Below are 14,028 nucleotides of genomic sequence, written 5' to 3'. Positions count from 1 at the left end.
CTGCTGCCGTTTTGTATTTGCTCTTTTGTGTATGTGTGTTTTGTATTTTTTCTTGAACAACCATCTCCTTATGTCTTTGGGCTGTCAGCTGGTGAATGGTTTTCTGGAAAAAGCCAGTGAGAAGGTGCTGGACCCCTCTAGCTCTGACTTCACCAGGTGAGTACCCCACTTGAGCTGGGGCAACCCAGGGAACCAGAGGGTGTGCTGGCAGAAGCCCTGTGTTTCTCTCTGGAATTATTTACGAATGTCTTGAGGTACTGAATGACCCAGCTCCTCCATGAGGCCTGACCGGCTCCTCCTTCCCAGAGTGGCATTGTAGTCTGCTAGGGATGGGCCAGGACCGTGGAGACGTGCTGCACAGGTTCAAATCCCAGGTTTGCCACTTACGAGCTGTGACCTTGGACAAGTTATTTATCTACTCTGAGCTCTCATCTGTAAAATGGGCATAATGATAATACTTGCAAGAGAGTTGCTATGAGGATTGAAGGTGTTGACACATGTCAAGGGTCAGGAACAGTAGCTGGGACCTTACGAGTGCTGACTTAGGTACAGACATTGATTATTCGTGGGCTCCTTCGAGGCCTCTTGTTCTCCTCCCCCTGACCTTTCCCACCTCCTCTGTCCCCAGTAGTCATGAGGACACAGATAGTCTACGCCCTTCCCCAGCCTCTGCTAAGCCCCTCCTTGGTCTCTTGTCCCCGAGCAGGTTGTCTGTCCTGGACCTGGTTGTGGCCTTGGCTCCCCATGCTGATGAAGCCGCCATCAGCAAGCTCTACTCCACCATCCGGCCCTACCTAGAGGTGAGCCACGGAGGCCGGGAGCCCCGCACGACCACTCCTGGGGCAAGTGGGGGCTCCTTGCGGTGTGTGTGTTAGGGGGATGTCTCTGTCTCTTCGCCTTGCTGCCGCCCAAGACCGGGTCTTGGTCTGCTTTCTTGTGGCGTGGCTGCCCTCTGTACCCGTCTAGTCCTGGACTCTTGTCACGTGGATGCCATGTTGAGGCCTCAGCTTCTTGAAGATGCCTCTTACAGAGCTGAGACCTAACTCACTCACTGGGCCCATCCCTGCCTGCCCTGACCTTCACCCCACCCAACCTCATCCCCCTGCTGCCACTCGGGCCTCATTAGGCAGCTTTAAGAGTTCCAGACACAGCAGCCCTTGTGGGCCTTAGCCCGCCCCCTGCCTGCTGTGGCTAACCACCAGGCAAGAGTCAGGCCAGCGTGACCTCCTGAAAACTGTCCCCACCACTACTTGTAATAAGCAGTTACCCAGCAGCGTGAGCAGTGCCCTGGGTAGAACATGCAGGCGGTCACACAAGTCCAGGGCAGGGTCACCCAACCTCCAGAGAGGTGGCCCTGGAAGAGCAGAAGGGAGGGAGGGGGCTTCACTCCTCTCAGCTTCCCCTGCCCGGCCCAGAGTCAACCTCTCACCACCTGTGGTCTCCCTACCCTCTGGTCAGGTGTCGCAAGCTCCAGAGGACAGGCTTTGTTGGGTCCCCTCCAGGGCTGGTCACAGCTCATGTGGCTGCTCTGTGGATGTTACTGGCCTGAGTGACAGTTGAGGCGGGTGGTGGATGGGTAGGCCTCCCCAGCCTCCTTTCTCACCCTGTCCATCATACCCCTTCCCAGAGCAAGGCCCACGGGATACAGAAGAAGGCCTACCGTGTGCTGGAGGAGGTGTGTGCCAGCCCCCAGGGCCCCGGGGCCCGCTTCGTGCAGAGCCACCTGGACGACCTGAAGAAGACCCTGCTGGACTCGCTGCGGAGCGCCTCCTCGCCCGCCAAGAGGGTGCGGACTCTAGGGCCCCCACTCCGCCCGAGCGTGGACAGGCAGCACCAGGAGAGGACCTGCCTGGAGGCGCTTTCGGGGGCTTCCGGGGCGAAGGTGGCCCTGAGGGTCCTGAGTGTTGTCGCCCTGTCCCGCAGCCCCGTCTGAAGTGCCTCATACATATTGTGAAGAAGCTCTCGGCCGAGCACGAGGAGTTCATCAGTGCCCTTGTCCCAGAGGTGCAGGGTGCGGGGGGTGGGGAGATGGGGCGCATGTGTGAATGTGGCTCCTGAAGGTCTGCCGGGATCCGGGAGCACAGCTTTGGGAGTGGGGGTGGCCGGGGAGCGTGAGCACCCTTACCTGGCCCCTTTGCCCCAGGCTGCCAGCCCTGGGGTGGCCAGCTTGGGGAGCGCATGCTAACGGGGCTGTCCCGGCAGGTGATCCTCTGCACCAAGGAGGTCTCGGTGGGAGCTCGGAAAAATGCTTTCGCGCTGCTGGTGGAGATGGGCCACGCTTTCCTTCGGTTTGGCCCAAACCAGGAAGGTGAGGCCTGGGTGACCTGGGGCTGGGATGGATGCTCTGCTCCCAGCTGGGGAGCCTGGGGCTGGGATGGATGCTCTGCTCCCAGCTCGGGGAGGAGGCACCCCTCAGCCACTAGTCGGAGAGCTGGGGTAGTGTGAGCTGTCTGGCCCTGGCCCCAGGCAGGCTGCTCCTCTCTGGCTGGAGTTCCGCCTTCCTGGTGGGCCCATGAAGCAGCGCACGCAGAGGGCTCTGCCCCGGGCAACTCCTCCTTCTCTCTGCCCCCAGAGGCCCTGCAGCGTTACCTCGTCCTCATTTACCCTGGCCTGGTGGGCACAGTGACCATGGTCAGCTGCAGCATCCTGGCCCTGACCCACCTCCTCTTCGAGTTTAAAGGTAAACGCTATTTCCTTGAAGGCCTGGAAAGCCCTCGGGGTCGGACAGTGCCCAGGAGGTCAGGACAGGGTGGCTACCAGAATGAAGAGTGGTCCTGGGAGGGAGGACGAAGAGCTGGACCTGAGCCCAGCTGCCTCCCACCTTCCCTGCTGCCTAGCTCAGCCTTCCTCCTTCCGCAGGGGCCAGAGTCCCTGAGGGTAGGGGCGGGGGGAGGTTAGATCCCTTGCCCAGATCTTAGTTAGGGTTCTGCTTCATATCAACCATTGCTTATCAATCCTGAACAAACTCAGGATCCTCCTGGAACCTTACTCTCTTATCTCTCAAACGGGAAAAGCATAGCCCCTGCTCACAGGGTGGCCGAGGGACTAGAGGAGATATTCGTGGAAAGGGTCTAGTCCTTGGCCAGGCACACAGAAGCCCCTCAGGGGTCAACTCCCACTCTTCTGGCCCAGCTGGGGCCTGGGGTCTGGGCGGGGTTCCCGGTGTCCCTGACAGTGGCCCTCTGGCCCCCACAGGTCTGATGGGGACCAGCACCATGGAGCAGCTGCTGGAGAACGTGTGTCTGCTCCTGGCCTCGCGCACCCGCGATGTGGTGAAGTCGGCGCTGGGCTTCATCAAGGTGGCAGTGGTCGTCATGGATGTGGTGCACCTGGCCAAGCACGTGCAGCTGGTGGTGAGCGTCCCCTTCCCCTCGGCTGGTGGCAACATGGCCGAGAGCTGCCGGCAGAGACCTAGTGGGGCCTTGAGGTCAGGCACCTTCAAACGCTTTTTTAGCCACATGCTGTCTTGTGCAGCAGAAGGTTGTGCAGGATCCCTGGAGGGGCTGGTGGTGGAGGCTAAGGGGCACACCGCCCAGGCCACCTCTTGTCATCCCCCCACGGCCCTTCCACAGCAGCAGGGGCTCTGCAGGGCAGGGCCAGTGGGTGGGGCCACCCCTTGTCTTATAGATGGCCAACCAAGGCCAGATTTCCCCTGACCACAGTGCAGGTGAGAGTAGTCCTGGAACAGAGCTGCAGCCTGGGCTTGCCCTGGGCAGCCCCCAAGCTCCCTTTGCATTTTCCCTCTTCACTGTGATCTTCTGGGTTTGAGAAGACTCCTTTGGATGCCCCTGCTGGTTTCAGGTCCCTGAAGAACCCTCTGGTGCTGGGTCCCTGGCCCCCTCCTGCTGGGCACAAGGGGTGCAGCAAGCCGGGACTGTCTTCTGAGCCCATGGTCCACTGCGCCCGCCACCTCACTTTCCCACTTGCAGCGGGGTTGAGTCGCATCAGGGCTCTTGATTGCCTTTGCATCTGGCCTTGGGTTGGGTCAAGGCAAGAAGAGGCAGATGAGAGGCAGGACAGCCTACCCTCTCCTGCTAAAGCCTGCCACCTAACTGGGGCCATGGATCAGCAGAACGGCCTAGGCGGTGACTTGTCCCTGAGTGACGGGGGTCAGTACAAGCCTTTAGAGGAGCCCCCAGAGGGACACCGCAGATGACACCTGCTGGCCACACGGTTCTCAGTCCAGGCCTCATGAAGGCTGGAGAGAGGTCCAGCCAGAGATTAATACAGGGAAGCAGACAGGACGTGTGGAACCAGGGGAACCCCATGGGGTGCAGGGCAGACAGGGCAGGGTGCCTCCTCCCCTCAAGCCTGCACTCTGTCCTGCAGATGGGCACCATTGGAAAGCTCTCGGACGACATGCGACGGCACTTCCGCATGAAGCTTCGGAACCTGTTCACCAAGTTTATCCGCAAGTTTGGGTCTGTACCCTGACTGGGAGGGAGCAGGGGAGGAGTGGAGGGGCTTCCGTCCCACCAGGGCCGCTGCCAAGAAAGCCCCGAGCCAGGGCACTGGAAGGGCTCCGGTTGGACCCCTCACTCTGGAACACACTGTCTGTCCCCGGCACCTCACTGCTCACCTGTGTGCCCCCCTCACCCCCCAGGTTTGAGCTGGTGAAGAAACTGCTGCCAGAGGAATACCACAAAGTCCTGGTAAACATCCGGAAAGCAGAGTCCCGGGCCAAGAAACAGCGGGCCCTCCACCAGGCCGCCATGGAAGAGGAAGAAGAGGAGGAGGAGGAGCCCGTCCAGGGCAAAGGCGACAGGTGAGCCCCGAGGCCAGGTCCTGGGGACCTGGTCTCCCCCCAGCGGAAGCCTGCCCAGGCCGTGCCCAGCCACCCCACCTCTCCCGGAGCTCCCTGACTTGGGGCTTCTCTGTCCTTAGCATCGAGGAGATTTTGGCCGACTCAGAGGATGAGGAGGACGAGGAGGAGGAGCGGAGTCGGGGCAAGGAGCAGCGGAGACTGGCCCGCCAGAGGAGCCGGGCGTGGCTGAAGGAGGGGGGCGGGGACGAGCCCCTCAACTTCCTGGACCCCAAGGTGTCCCAGCGAGTCCTGGGTAAGCCAAGAAACGGCTGGCCCATGGGCACAGAGGACAGGCTTGCCTCGGGCCAAGTTCGGAAGTAGGATGGCCTCTAGGGAGGCCAGCAGGCACTCTCACCTCTCACACACACACATGGTTGTGCTGTGGGTTCCCATCCAAGGCGCAGACCTGGGCCTGGAGGGTTGTGATGAGGGTGTGAGCAGGTAAGGACTGGCCTGCCACCTCCTCACCACCTGACTCTGCCCCACCAGCCACGCACCCTGGGCCAGGCCGCGGCAAGAAGAAGGACCATGGCTTCAAGGTGAGCGCCGACGGCCGGCTAATCATCCGAGAGGAGGAGGACGCCAACACCAAGACGGAGGAAGAGCAGGGCGCCAAAGGTGGGGCCACCTGCCCCCGCAGGAGGGGCCAAGGCTGCGTGCATTTGCTTATGCAGCCATCCACTCATCTGGTCCTTCAGTCGGTGACCACCTTTGGGGAAGCATAGGTGAAAACAGATAGAAGGAGCTTATATCTCAGGCAACTTTTTTTTGAGTTTCTCAAACTTTGCTGACCACATTAAGAAATCTTTTCATGTTGTAACTCAGCTACTTATTCAATACTTCCATAATTCAAACAAAACTTTCAAAAGGCAGTACTTCCTCTCACCCTGTGTCATGCACTCTCTTGATCTCTCTTCTGTCTGTTCTATTTGCTTTTCCTCCTCCTTTAAAAAAAAAGTTTTTTTTAAATTCCAAGTGTAAACTTGGATGAGGTCTGGAAGCTCATCTAGAGCTTGAAGAGAGCCAGCCCCTCCCAACTTCCCACGTCACTGTCTCCTGTGGTCCAGGGGCTGCTCAGGTGTAACACCTCTGAGTCCTGTTTCATTTTCCCTGTTCCCTCTCTGCACATATCTCTCTCCATGTCATGTAAGATCACAAAAGCGTAGGTCTTCTAAAATGTGCGTCTTCCTCTTTAGTTTGGTTCTCACCACCAGCACTGCAGCCTCTCAGCTAGCACGGCCACTGCTGCCTAGGCAGCTGGACCAGCCAGCTCCGGGACGGTGGACAGTCCCGTAACCTCTCTGTGCCTCGGTTGCCTCGCCCCACAGTGGGTGTGACACCAGCACCAACTTCAGAGGGTGTTTGTAAAGATGAAATGGTAGGCTTGCTGGGGGTGGGGGTGGCGACACTAATTCTCTCCTGCTCTGGCCTCTCACTGCCCCCTTCTCATCTCTGTATCCCATCTCCTTGCTCCTATCTTGCATGGAATCCTGACACTAAGTGTGCCCTGCCCCGGCCCCCCCTCCATCTTCCCAGACCCTCTGCACTCTAAGATCCAGTGCAAGCCCTTCGTGTGGCCTTTCCACAGTCCCTCGGCCTTAGCTGTGTTTCCTCAGAACTCCCCACAAGCCCAGGGACCACCCAGGTTCTGTACTTGGTCACACGCTTCCTGTGACATTGGACTCACTTCACTCTCTTCCCTCCAGCCGATCAGTCTCAACGTTCTGCTTCTTGTGTTTTTCTTTCTTTTTTTTTCTTCCTGGCTGCACCACGTGGCATGCAGGATCTGAGTTCCCCAGCCAGAGATGGAACCCATGCCCCTTGTGGTGGAGGCATGGAGTTCTAACCGCTGGACCACCAGGGAGTTCCCTGTCTAACCATTTTTTAGAAGGACTGTTCACTCACATTGCTGTACAGCCCATCTCCAGCACTCTTCATCTGGCAAAACTGAAACTCTTGTTCACATGAAATAGCAACTCCTCGCTTCCCCCTCCCCCAGTCCCTGACAGCCACCATTCTGTTTTTTGTCTGTATTAATGTGAATTTGAATATGACCTGTGGTACCTCATATAAGGGGAATCATTCAGTGTTTGTGCTTTTGTGACTGGCTCATTTCACTTCGCATAATGTCCTCAAGGTTTGTCCGCGTCATAGCCTGTGTTAGAATTTCCTCCCTTTTTAAGTCTGCCCTTGTTCTGTTGGACTTCCCTGGTGGCTCAGATGGTAAAGCATCTGTCTACAATGCGGAGACCCAGGTTCAATCCCTGGGTCGGGAAGATCCCCCGGAGAAGGAAATGGCAACCCACTCCGGTACTCTTGCCTGGAAAATCCCATGGACAAAGGAGCCTGGTAGGCTACAGTCCATGGGGTCGCAAAGAGTCGGACACGACTGAGCGACTTCACTTTCCTTTCCTTTCCCGTTCTGTTGTACATCTAGACTGCATTTTGTTTGTTCATCTTCCAATAGTGGACATAAGCAATGCTTCCACTTTCTGAGTGTTGTAAATAGCTGCTATGATCATAAATGTACAAATAGCCCTTCAGGATCCTGCTTTCAATTCGCTTGGGTACATACCCAGAAGTGGATCATGTGGTTTCTGTCTTTTAATTTTTTGAAGAACTGCCATACTGTTTTCTTCAACAACTGTACCGTTTTACATTCCTGCTAACAGTGCACAAGGGTTTCAATTTCTTCACATCCTCACCAACACTTGCTGTTTTGTATTTTGTTGATAGTATACATCCTGGAGTGTTTGAAGTGGTATCTCATGGTAGTTTTGATTTGTATTTCCCTAATGATTAATGATGTTTAGCATCTTTTCATGTTTATTGTCCATTTATTTTTTCGGAGAAACGTCTGCTCGAGTCCTTCGACCATTTTTTAATTGGGTTGTTTGTTTCTTATTGAGTTATAAGAAGTTCTTTGTCTATCGTGGAGTTCAGTTCAGTTCAGTCGCTCAGTCATGTCCAACTCTTTGTGACCCCATGAACTGCAGCACGCCAGGCCTCCCTGTCCATCACCAACACCCAGAGTTTACCCAAACTCATGTCCATTGAGTCAGTGATGCCATCCAGCCATCTCATCCTCTGTCATCCCCTTCTCCTCCTGCCTTTAATCTTTTCCAACATCAGGGTCTTTTCAAATGAGTCAGCTCTTCGCATCGGGTGGCTAAAATATTGGAGATTCAGCTTCAACATCAGTCCTTCCAATGAACACCCAGGACTGATCTCCTTTAGGATGGACTGGTTGGATCTCCTTGCAGTCCAAGGGACTCTCAAGAGTCTTCTCCAACACCACGGTTCAAAAGCATCAGTTTTTCGGCATTCAGTTTTCTTTACAGTACAACTCTCACATTCATACATGACCACTGGAAAAACCATAGCCTTGACTAGACGGACCTTTGTTGACAAAGTCTTGTCTCTGCTTTTGAATATGCTGTCTAGGTTGGTCATAACTTTCCTGCCAAGGAGTAAGCGTCTTTTAATTTCATGGCTGCAATCACCATCTGCAGTGATTTTGGAGCCAAAAAAAATAAAGTCAGCCACGGTTTCCACTGTTTCTCCATCTACTTGCCATGAAGTGATGGGACCGGATGCCATGATCTTAGTTTTCTGAATGTTGAGCTTTAAGCCAACTTTTTCACTCTCCTCTTTCACTTTCATCAAGAGACTTTTTAAGTTCTTCTTCACTTTCTGCCATAAGGGTGGTGTCATCTGCATATCTGAGGTTATTGATATTTCTCCCAGCAATCTTGATTCCAGCTTGTGCTTCATCCTGTCCAGCGTTTCTCATGATGTATTCTGCATATAAGTTAACTAAGCAGAGTGATAATATACAGCCTTGACATACTTCTTTTCCTATTTGGAACCAGTCTGTTGTTCCATGTCCAGTTCTAAATGTTGCTTCCTGACCTGCATACAGGTTTCTCAAGAGACAGGTCAGGTGGTCTGGTATTCCCATCTCTTTCAGAATTTTCCACAGTTTCTTGTGATCCACACAGTCAAAGGCTTTGGTATAGTCAATAAAACAGAAATAGATGTTTTCCTGGAACTCTCTTGCTTTTTCAGTGATCTAGTGGATGTTGGCAATTTGATCTCTGGTTCCTCTGCCTTTTCTAGAACCAGCTTGAACATCTGGAAGTCCACGATTCATGTATTGCTGAAGCCTGGCCTGGAGAATTTTGAGCATTACTTTACTAGCATGTGAGATGAGTGCGATTGTGTGGTAGTTTAAGCATTCTTGGCATTGTCTTTCTTTGGGATTGGAATGAAAACTGACCTTTTCCAGTTCTGTGACCACTGCTGAGTTTTCCAAATTTGCTGGCATATTGAGTGCAGCCCTTTCACAGCATCATCTTCCAGGATTTGAAATAGCTCAACTGGAATTCCATCACCTCCACTAGCTTTGTTTGTAGTGATGCTTTCTAAGGCCCACTTGACTTCACATTCCAGGATGTCTGGCTCTAGGTGAGTGATCACACCATCGTGATTATCTTGGTCGTGAAGATCTTTTTTGTACAGTTCTGTGTATTCTTGCCGCCTTTTCTTAATATCTTCTGCTTCTGTTAGGTCCATACGATTTCTGTCCTTTATTGAGCCCATCTTTTCATGAAATATTCCCTTGGTATCTCTAATTTCTTGAAGTGACCTCTAGTCTTTCCTATTCTGTTGTTTTCCTCTATTTCTTTGCATTGATCACTGAGGAAGGCTTTCTTATCTCTCCTTGCTATTCTTTGGAACGCTGTATTCAAATGGGTATACCTTTCCTTGCGTTTCGCTTCTCTTCTTTTCACAATCTTATACTATCGTGGAGAGTAACCGTTTATCAGATGTATGATTTGTAAATACTTTCGTATCCTCCAGGCTGCCTTTTCACCCTGGGACCTTCATCTTTGACACACACGAGTTTAACATTTTTAATGGCGTTTAATTTATTTATCTTTATTTTTGTTGCCTGTGCTTTTTGTTGGTTCATGCCTCTTTATGTGCCCACACGTGGGGAGGAGAAAGGTTCTCAAGTAGGGGAACTGGCAGTCTTCCTTGCAAAGTGGAGTGTACGCAGTAGTGCCCGGCTCCCCAGGAAACCTGGCACTTTCTAGAGTATCCAAAACAAAAGCTGTATTTACTTTAGAAGTCAGGTCACCACTTCCTAGAGGGGCTCTTGTCCAGGGGTCCCAGGATGGGGAGGAGGAAGGGGCGGGAGTCAGGATCTGGTCCTCCACAGGATGTCTCCTGGGGCTGCAGTTGGCAGCCCCTGCGGCCTGACGAGCCGGGAGGAAGCAGGCTGAGATCTGTGGGCTTTGGGAAGATGGAGTAGGGAGGTCCCTGCGTGATCACAGACCTCTCTCTCTTTGGCTCCAGGGGAGGATGAGGAGATGGCTGGCCTCATGGAAGACGTAGGCGTCAAGAGCGTGAGTAGTAATTCCTGGTGCTAGAGGGCCGGGGCCCTAAGACCTAAGCCTTGGGCCTCATAGCTTCTCGCCATCTCCCTGCTCCACCGAATCACCCTCCTTGCTTGCTGACTTCTCAGTGGAGCACTGGGGGTGCGCACAGCAGGCAGTCTGGAGTGTGCGATGTCACGGCCCACCCCTTTGCAGGGCATGGGGGGTGTCTGGGTCCCCCGAAGCACCCAGTGCTTCCTTCGGGGTTGGCTGCGCTGTCCAGCCGAAGGAAGAGAGACGGTCCCTTGTCTCTCCCCTGAGGGCATACACTGTGCAGGCAGCAGGGGCAGTAGCCGGCCTCCATGCTGCCACGGGCCGGCTCCTTGTGGGGTCGGGTACCTACCTCTGGGGAGTGCCGAGAGCCCCACGTGTCACCTCGATCCTCCCAGGAGGTGGGGACTCTACCATTCCTGTTTCCAGAGGGGGCTACAGTAGGCAAGCAGCCTGCCCAAGGTCACAGGGGTTGTTAAAAGTGTAACCCCACGTCTGCGCCGCCTAGCTGTGTGACCTTGCCTGGTTACTTGCCCTCTCTGAGCTTCAGTGTCCTTATCTGTAAGCGGGGGGTCGAGTGCTTGGCAGGGAACCTTTTCTGCTAATGCATGTTACGACTGCTTTTACTGCTGCCATTAGCGAGTATGATCACGTCCCCTTGTTCATGAACTTTGCTTGTTGCTTCTTTATAGAAAAAGCACCAGAAGCTTAAGCAGAAAGAGGCTGATGACGAGGAGCTGGAGATGCCCCCTCAGTACCAAGGTGAGGCTTCCTCTCTTCTCTGTTGGAGCAGGTACCCTGTCATCTGCACGAGGCTGAGTGTGTTGCAGGCAGAGCCAAGAGATTGCAGGGCCTGGTTGCACTCAGGTGACACCAGCAAAGTTTGCCTGATACGTCACCTAAGACTAGGCTGAGGACCAGGGGGCCTGGGGGTTAGGAGATCTGTGTGCAGAACCCCCAGCCCTTCTGGGAAGCCCCTAAGCCTCATCTCTTCCCCACCCACCCAAGATTTTCTGAGACTTGCAGCCCACCCTTCTCCTGGGGGGTGTCTCTTATATGGCCTTGAGTCAGGCCAGATTAGTCCTGTGCTGAGGGTGGCAGTTGAGAGGCCTGCCCAGGGAGTCGCTCTGTACAGTTGTTCCTGAGCTCCTGGAGTAGGTACTAGAGGTACCAAGGTGGCTGCCCAAAGCCAGAGGAGGTCTCACCTCTGCCTCCTTCCCGCCAGGCAGCCCCTGCAGGGTCCCTGCTCCCAGGCCCTTGCTCTGCATCTGGAGGTCTAGGGGCTGGTGTGGGAGGTCCCCAATCCCAGTAGCAAATGTTTGCTCACAGCCCCATGGCATGAACCAGGAGGAGAATGCCAAGGCTCCTTCCACTTCTTGGTCTGACAGGTCACATCCCAGCTCACCTCCTCTGCTCTAAGAAGGTGTGTGCAGAAGTGGTAGTAGCATACAGCGCAGCAGGAGCCTGGGTTCAAGACTGCTTGCCCAGCTGCTCTCAGCTGTGTGACCTTGGCCTGGTCACGCTACCTCTCTGAGCTTCTGGCTTCTTACCTGTAAAGGAGGATCATCTGGGTCATCTCAGAGAGCTGTCCTCAGTCAGCACTCTGGGATTCCATCCGTGACTGTGTGGAAGCCCGGACTGGAAATGACACCGACCTTGGAAGCACTTCAGTCCTGAAGCCTCAGTTTTCATGTCTGTACAATGGGATGAGAGCTGCCTCTCTATCTCACGGTGTCGATGGGAAGCTGAACTGAGATCCAGCCTTAGCGCCTCATTTTACAGATAAGCCTAAGAGGCTCCAGGAAGTTAAGAGTCTTGCCTGGAGTTGAAGCCCAGTCTGCCTGATTTCAAAGCCTGTGATCTTTCTTCTAGAAAAAATGGAGAAGGTCCAGTTTGGAGAGTATGCGCTAATTTATGTTAATTGAGAATATATATATTTCCCAGAGGTCACTGGTAGGTTTATGTGGATTCGAATCAGTCTGAGGAGCCCAGTGGTCTGATTGTCAAGTCACTGGACAGTCCTTTCTCGAGGATGGTCTTCGTCTTCTTGCTAGGGGACAGCCATCCGGTCCTGGCTGTGACTTATCTCACCAGCAGCGTTCTGAGAAGGTGCCTGTCGCCTTCTCCCAGGAGGAGGTGCCCTGGCCTTGCCTTCGCCTTCTCCCAGGAGGAGGTGCCCTGGCCTTGCCTGACTCATGGCCTCTGTGTTCCCCCTTTAGCGGGAGGCTCTGGCATCCATCGCCCTGTGGCCAAGAAGACTATCCCCGGGGCTGAGTACAAGGCAAAGGTAAGAGCTGGGGGCAGGGGAAGGGCTCCCCTGCTAGGGGCTTGGGGACGAATGCCCATCATCACCCCAAGAGGCAGCTTTTGTGGAGCCAGCAGGAGGCCACACCGAGGGGCACACAGACGTCTTGTGGTCCAGGCCTTTGCTGGGTGGCCATCTCGGGGTGCAGGAGTTCTTGGGCACCACCTGAGGCAGAGAATGATGGAAAGGGAGGACACGGCCTGTCACATCAGGGGCAAGGGTGGAAAGGGAAACCCACACTCCCGATTGACTCTGTTTCTCTGGGTGAGCAGAAAGCAAAGGGTGACGTGAAGAAGAAGGGTCGGCTCGACCCCTACGCCTACATCCCCCTCAACAGAACCAAGCTCAACCGCAGGTACGGTGTGTGCAGGCTGGGGTGGCACGTGCTCATCACACTGTCCTCTCAATTGCTCGAGTCTCTTCCAGTTTCCTATTTTTACTTGTTCACGTGCACCTTCAAGTATTATTGACTTGAACTGCTCTGTTAAACACAAAGGGCATGGTCTGTGCTGATCACATGCTGCCCACCTCCTGGCAGCGCCCCTTCTCCCTGTTCAAGCTGGTCAGGGTCGGGGGCTATCTCTTGACATTAAGGGAAGGGGGACTCCCTGGTCTCAGGGAGACGTGACCCTCCTATTCCTCGTTCTTGCCAGGAAGAAGATGAAGCTACAGGGGCAGTTCAAGGGCCTGGTGAGAGCTGCTCAGCGGGGCTCCCACGTGGGACACAAGCTCCGCAGGAAGGATCGTCGGCCCTGAGCCCCAGGGCCCCCTCCTCCCCAAGCTGCTCTGTGGTCCAGCCTGAGGCCCTTTTCAGCCCCCAGGCTGCCTTGACACCAGCTCCAGATGCTCCTGTCAGCAGTGGAGCCTGGACTCAGAGTGACTTGTTGGAACCAGGCTTGGGTCCCAGAGGTGCCCTGGATTTTGGAAGCTCCAAATGAGAATCTGTCTCCCTTCAGAGATGCCCCTGGGGTCTGGAGATGGGAATGTGGCTTTGTCATCGCCGAGTGGCTAGTGGGGCATCTGTGCTTTCCATCCAGAGTGTTTGCAAACAACAGAGTAGATAGATGGTCTTCCTTTCCTCCACCTGCTTGTAGCCCCGTGGCACTCAGCCTGGCTGCAGTTCTGAGCGTGTGAAGTTTGCTTTGACCAGACATAGAATAAAGATGCAACACCATGTGTTGTCCCTAGAAACACCTTATCTCCTGCCTCCCTCAGGTATAAGAATAGTGCCTAGTCATTGGCACCAGTTGGCTTGACTGCTTCCCTACCAGTTTTGGTACCCAGTCTGGGGCATAGCATGATAGCCCTGGGTCAGGCTTTGGATCTTGACCCACGTGTTTGAGATCTTCCCAACTTCCAACTAACGTCCCAGTTAGAAGGTGACATTTGGAGCGTCCAGAGTGGCAGTGAACGCTCTGAACTTGGTCTGCAGAGCCGTGCTCGAGCACCAAGGACTCAGACTAAAGGAGGAGTTGTAGCACTGGCTG

The 14,028-nt window shown here is 54.5% G+C and overlaps 1 protein-coding gene across 3 annotated transcripts in view; it reads left to right on the top strand.

The window, feature by feature from the left end:
- Nucleotides 1-13,685, top strand: part of RRP12 (ribosomal RNA processing 12 homolog) — a 28,957-nt gene extending 15,272 nt beyond the window's left edge. For all 3 annotated transcript variants that reach the window (XM_068961302.1, XM_068961301.1, XM_068961300.1), the window contains 16 exons: nucleotides 89-156; nucleotides 707-800; nucleotides 1,628-1,786; nucleotides 1,924-2,004; nucleotides 2,203-2,308; nucleotides 2,573-2,680; nucleotides 3,196-3,353; nucleotides 4,330-4,421; nucleotides 4,604-4,765; nucleotides 4,885-5,057; nucleotides 5,294-5,422; nucleotides 10,166-10,215; nucleotides 10,929-10,998; nucleotides 12,456-12,523; nucleotides 12,814-12,896; nucleotides 13,195-13,685. In XM_068961302.1, the coding sequence (XP_068817403.1) occupies nucleotides 89-156; nucleotides 707-800; nucleotides 1,628-1,786; nucleotides 1,924-2,004; nucleotides 2,203-2,308; nucleotides 2,573-2,680; nucleotides 3,196-3,353; nucleotides 4,330-4,421; nucleotides 4,604-4,765; nucleotides 4,885-5,057; nucleotides 5,294-5,422; nucleotides 10,166-10,215; nucleotides 10,929-10,998; nucleotides 12,456-12,523; nucleotides 12,814-12,896; nucleotides 13,195-13,297 (1,704 nt within the window). In that variant the 3' untranslated portion in view covers nucleotides 13,298-13,685. The remainder of the gene's footprint in view (nucleotides 1-88; nucleotides 157-706; nucleotides 801-1,627; nucleotides 1,787-1,923; nucleotides 2,005-2,202; nucleotides 2,309-2,572; nucleotides 2,681-3,195; nucleotides 3,354-4,329; nucleotides 4,422-4,603; nucleotides 4,766-4,884; nucleotides 5,058-5,293; nucleotides 5,423-10,165; nucleotides 10,216-10,928; nucleotides 10,999-12,455; nucleotides 12,524-12,813; nucleotides 12,897-13,194) is intronic.
- The last annotated feature ends 343 nt before the right edge of the window (nucleotides 13,686-14,028 follow it).

This window comes from Capricornis sumatraensis, chromosome 23 (genome assembly GCF_032405125.1).
Source record: "Capricornis sumatraensis isolate serow.1 chromosome 23, serow.2, whole genome shotgun sequence".
Lineage (NCBI taxonomy): Eukaryota > Metazoa > Chordata > Mammalia > Artiodactyla > Bovidae > Capricornis > Capricornis sumatraensis.
The sequence above is the reverse complement of the archived record's forward strand: the minus strand, read 5'-3'. Positions and strand labels throughout refer to the sequence as shown.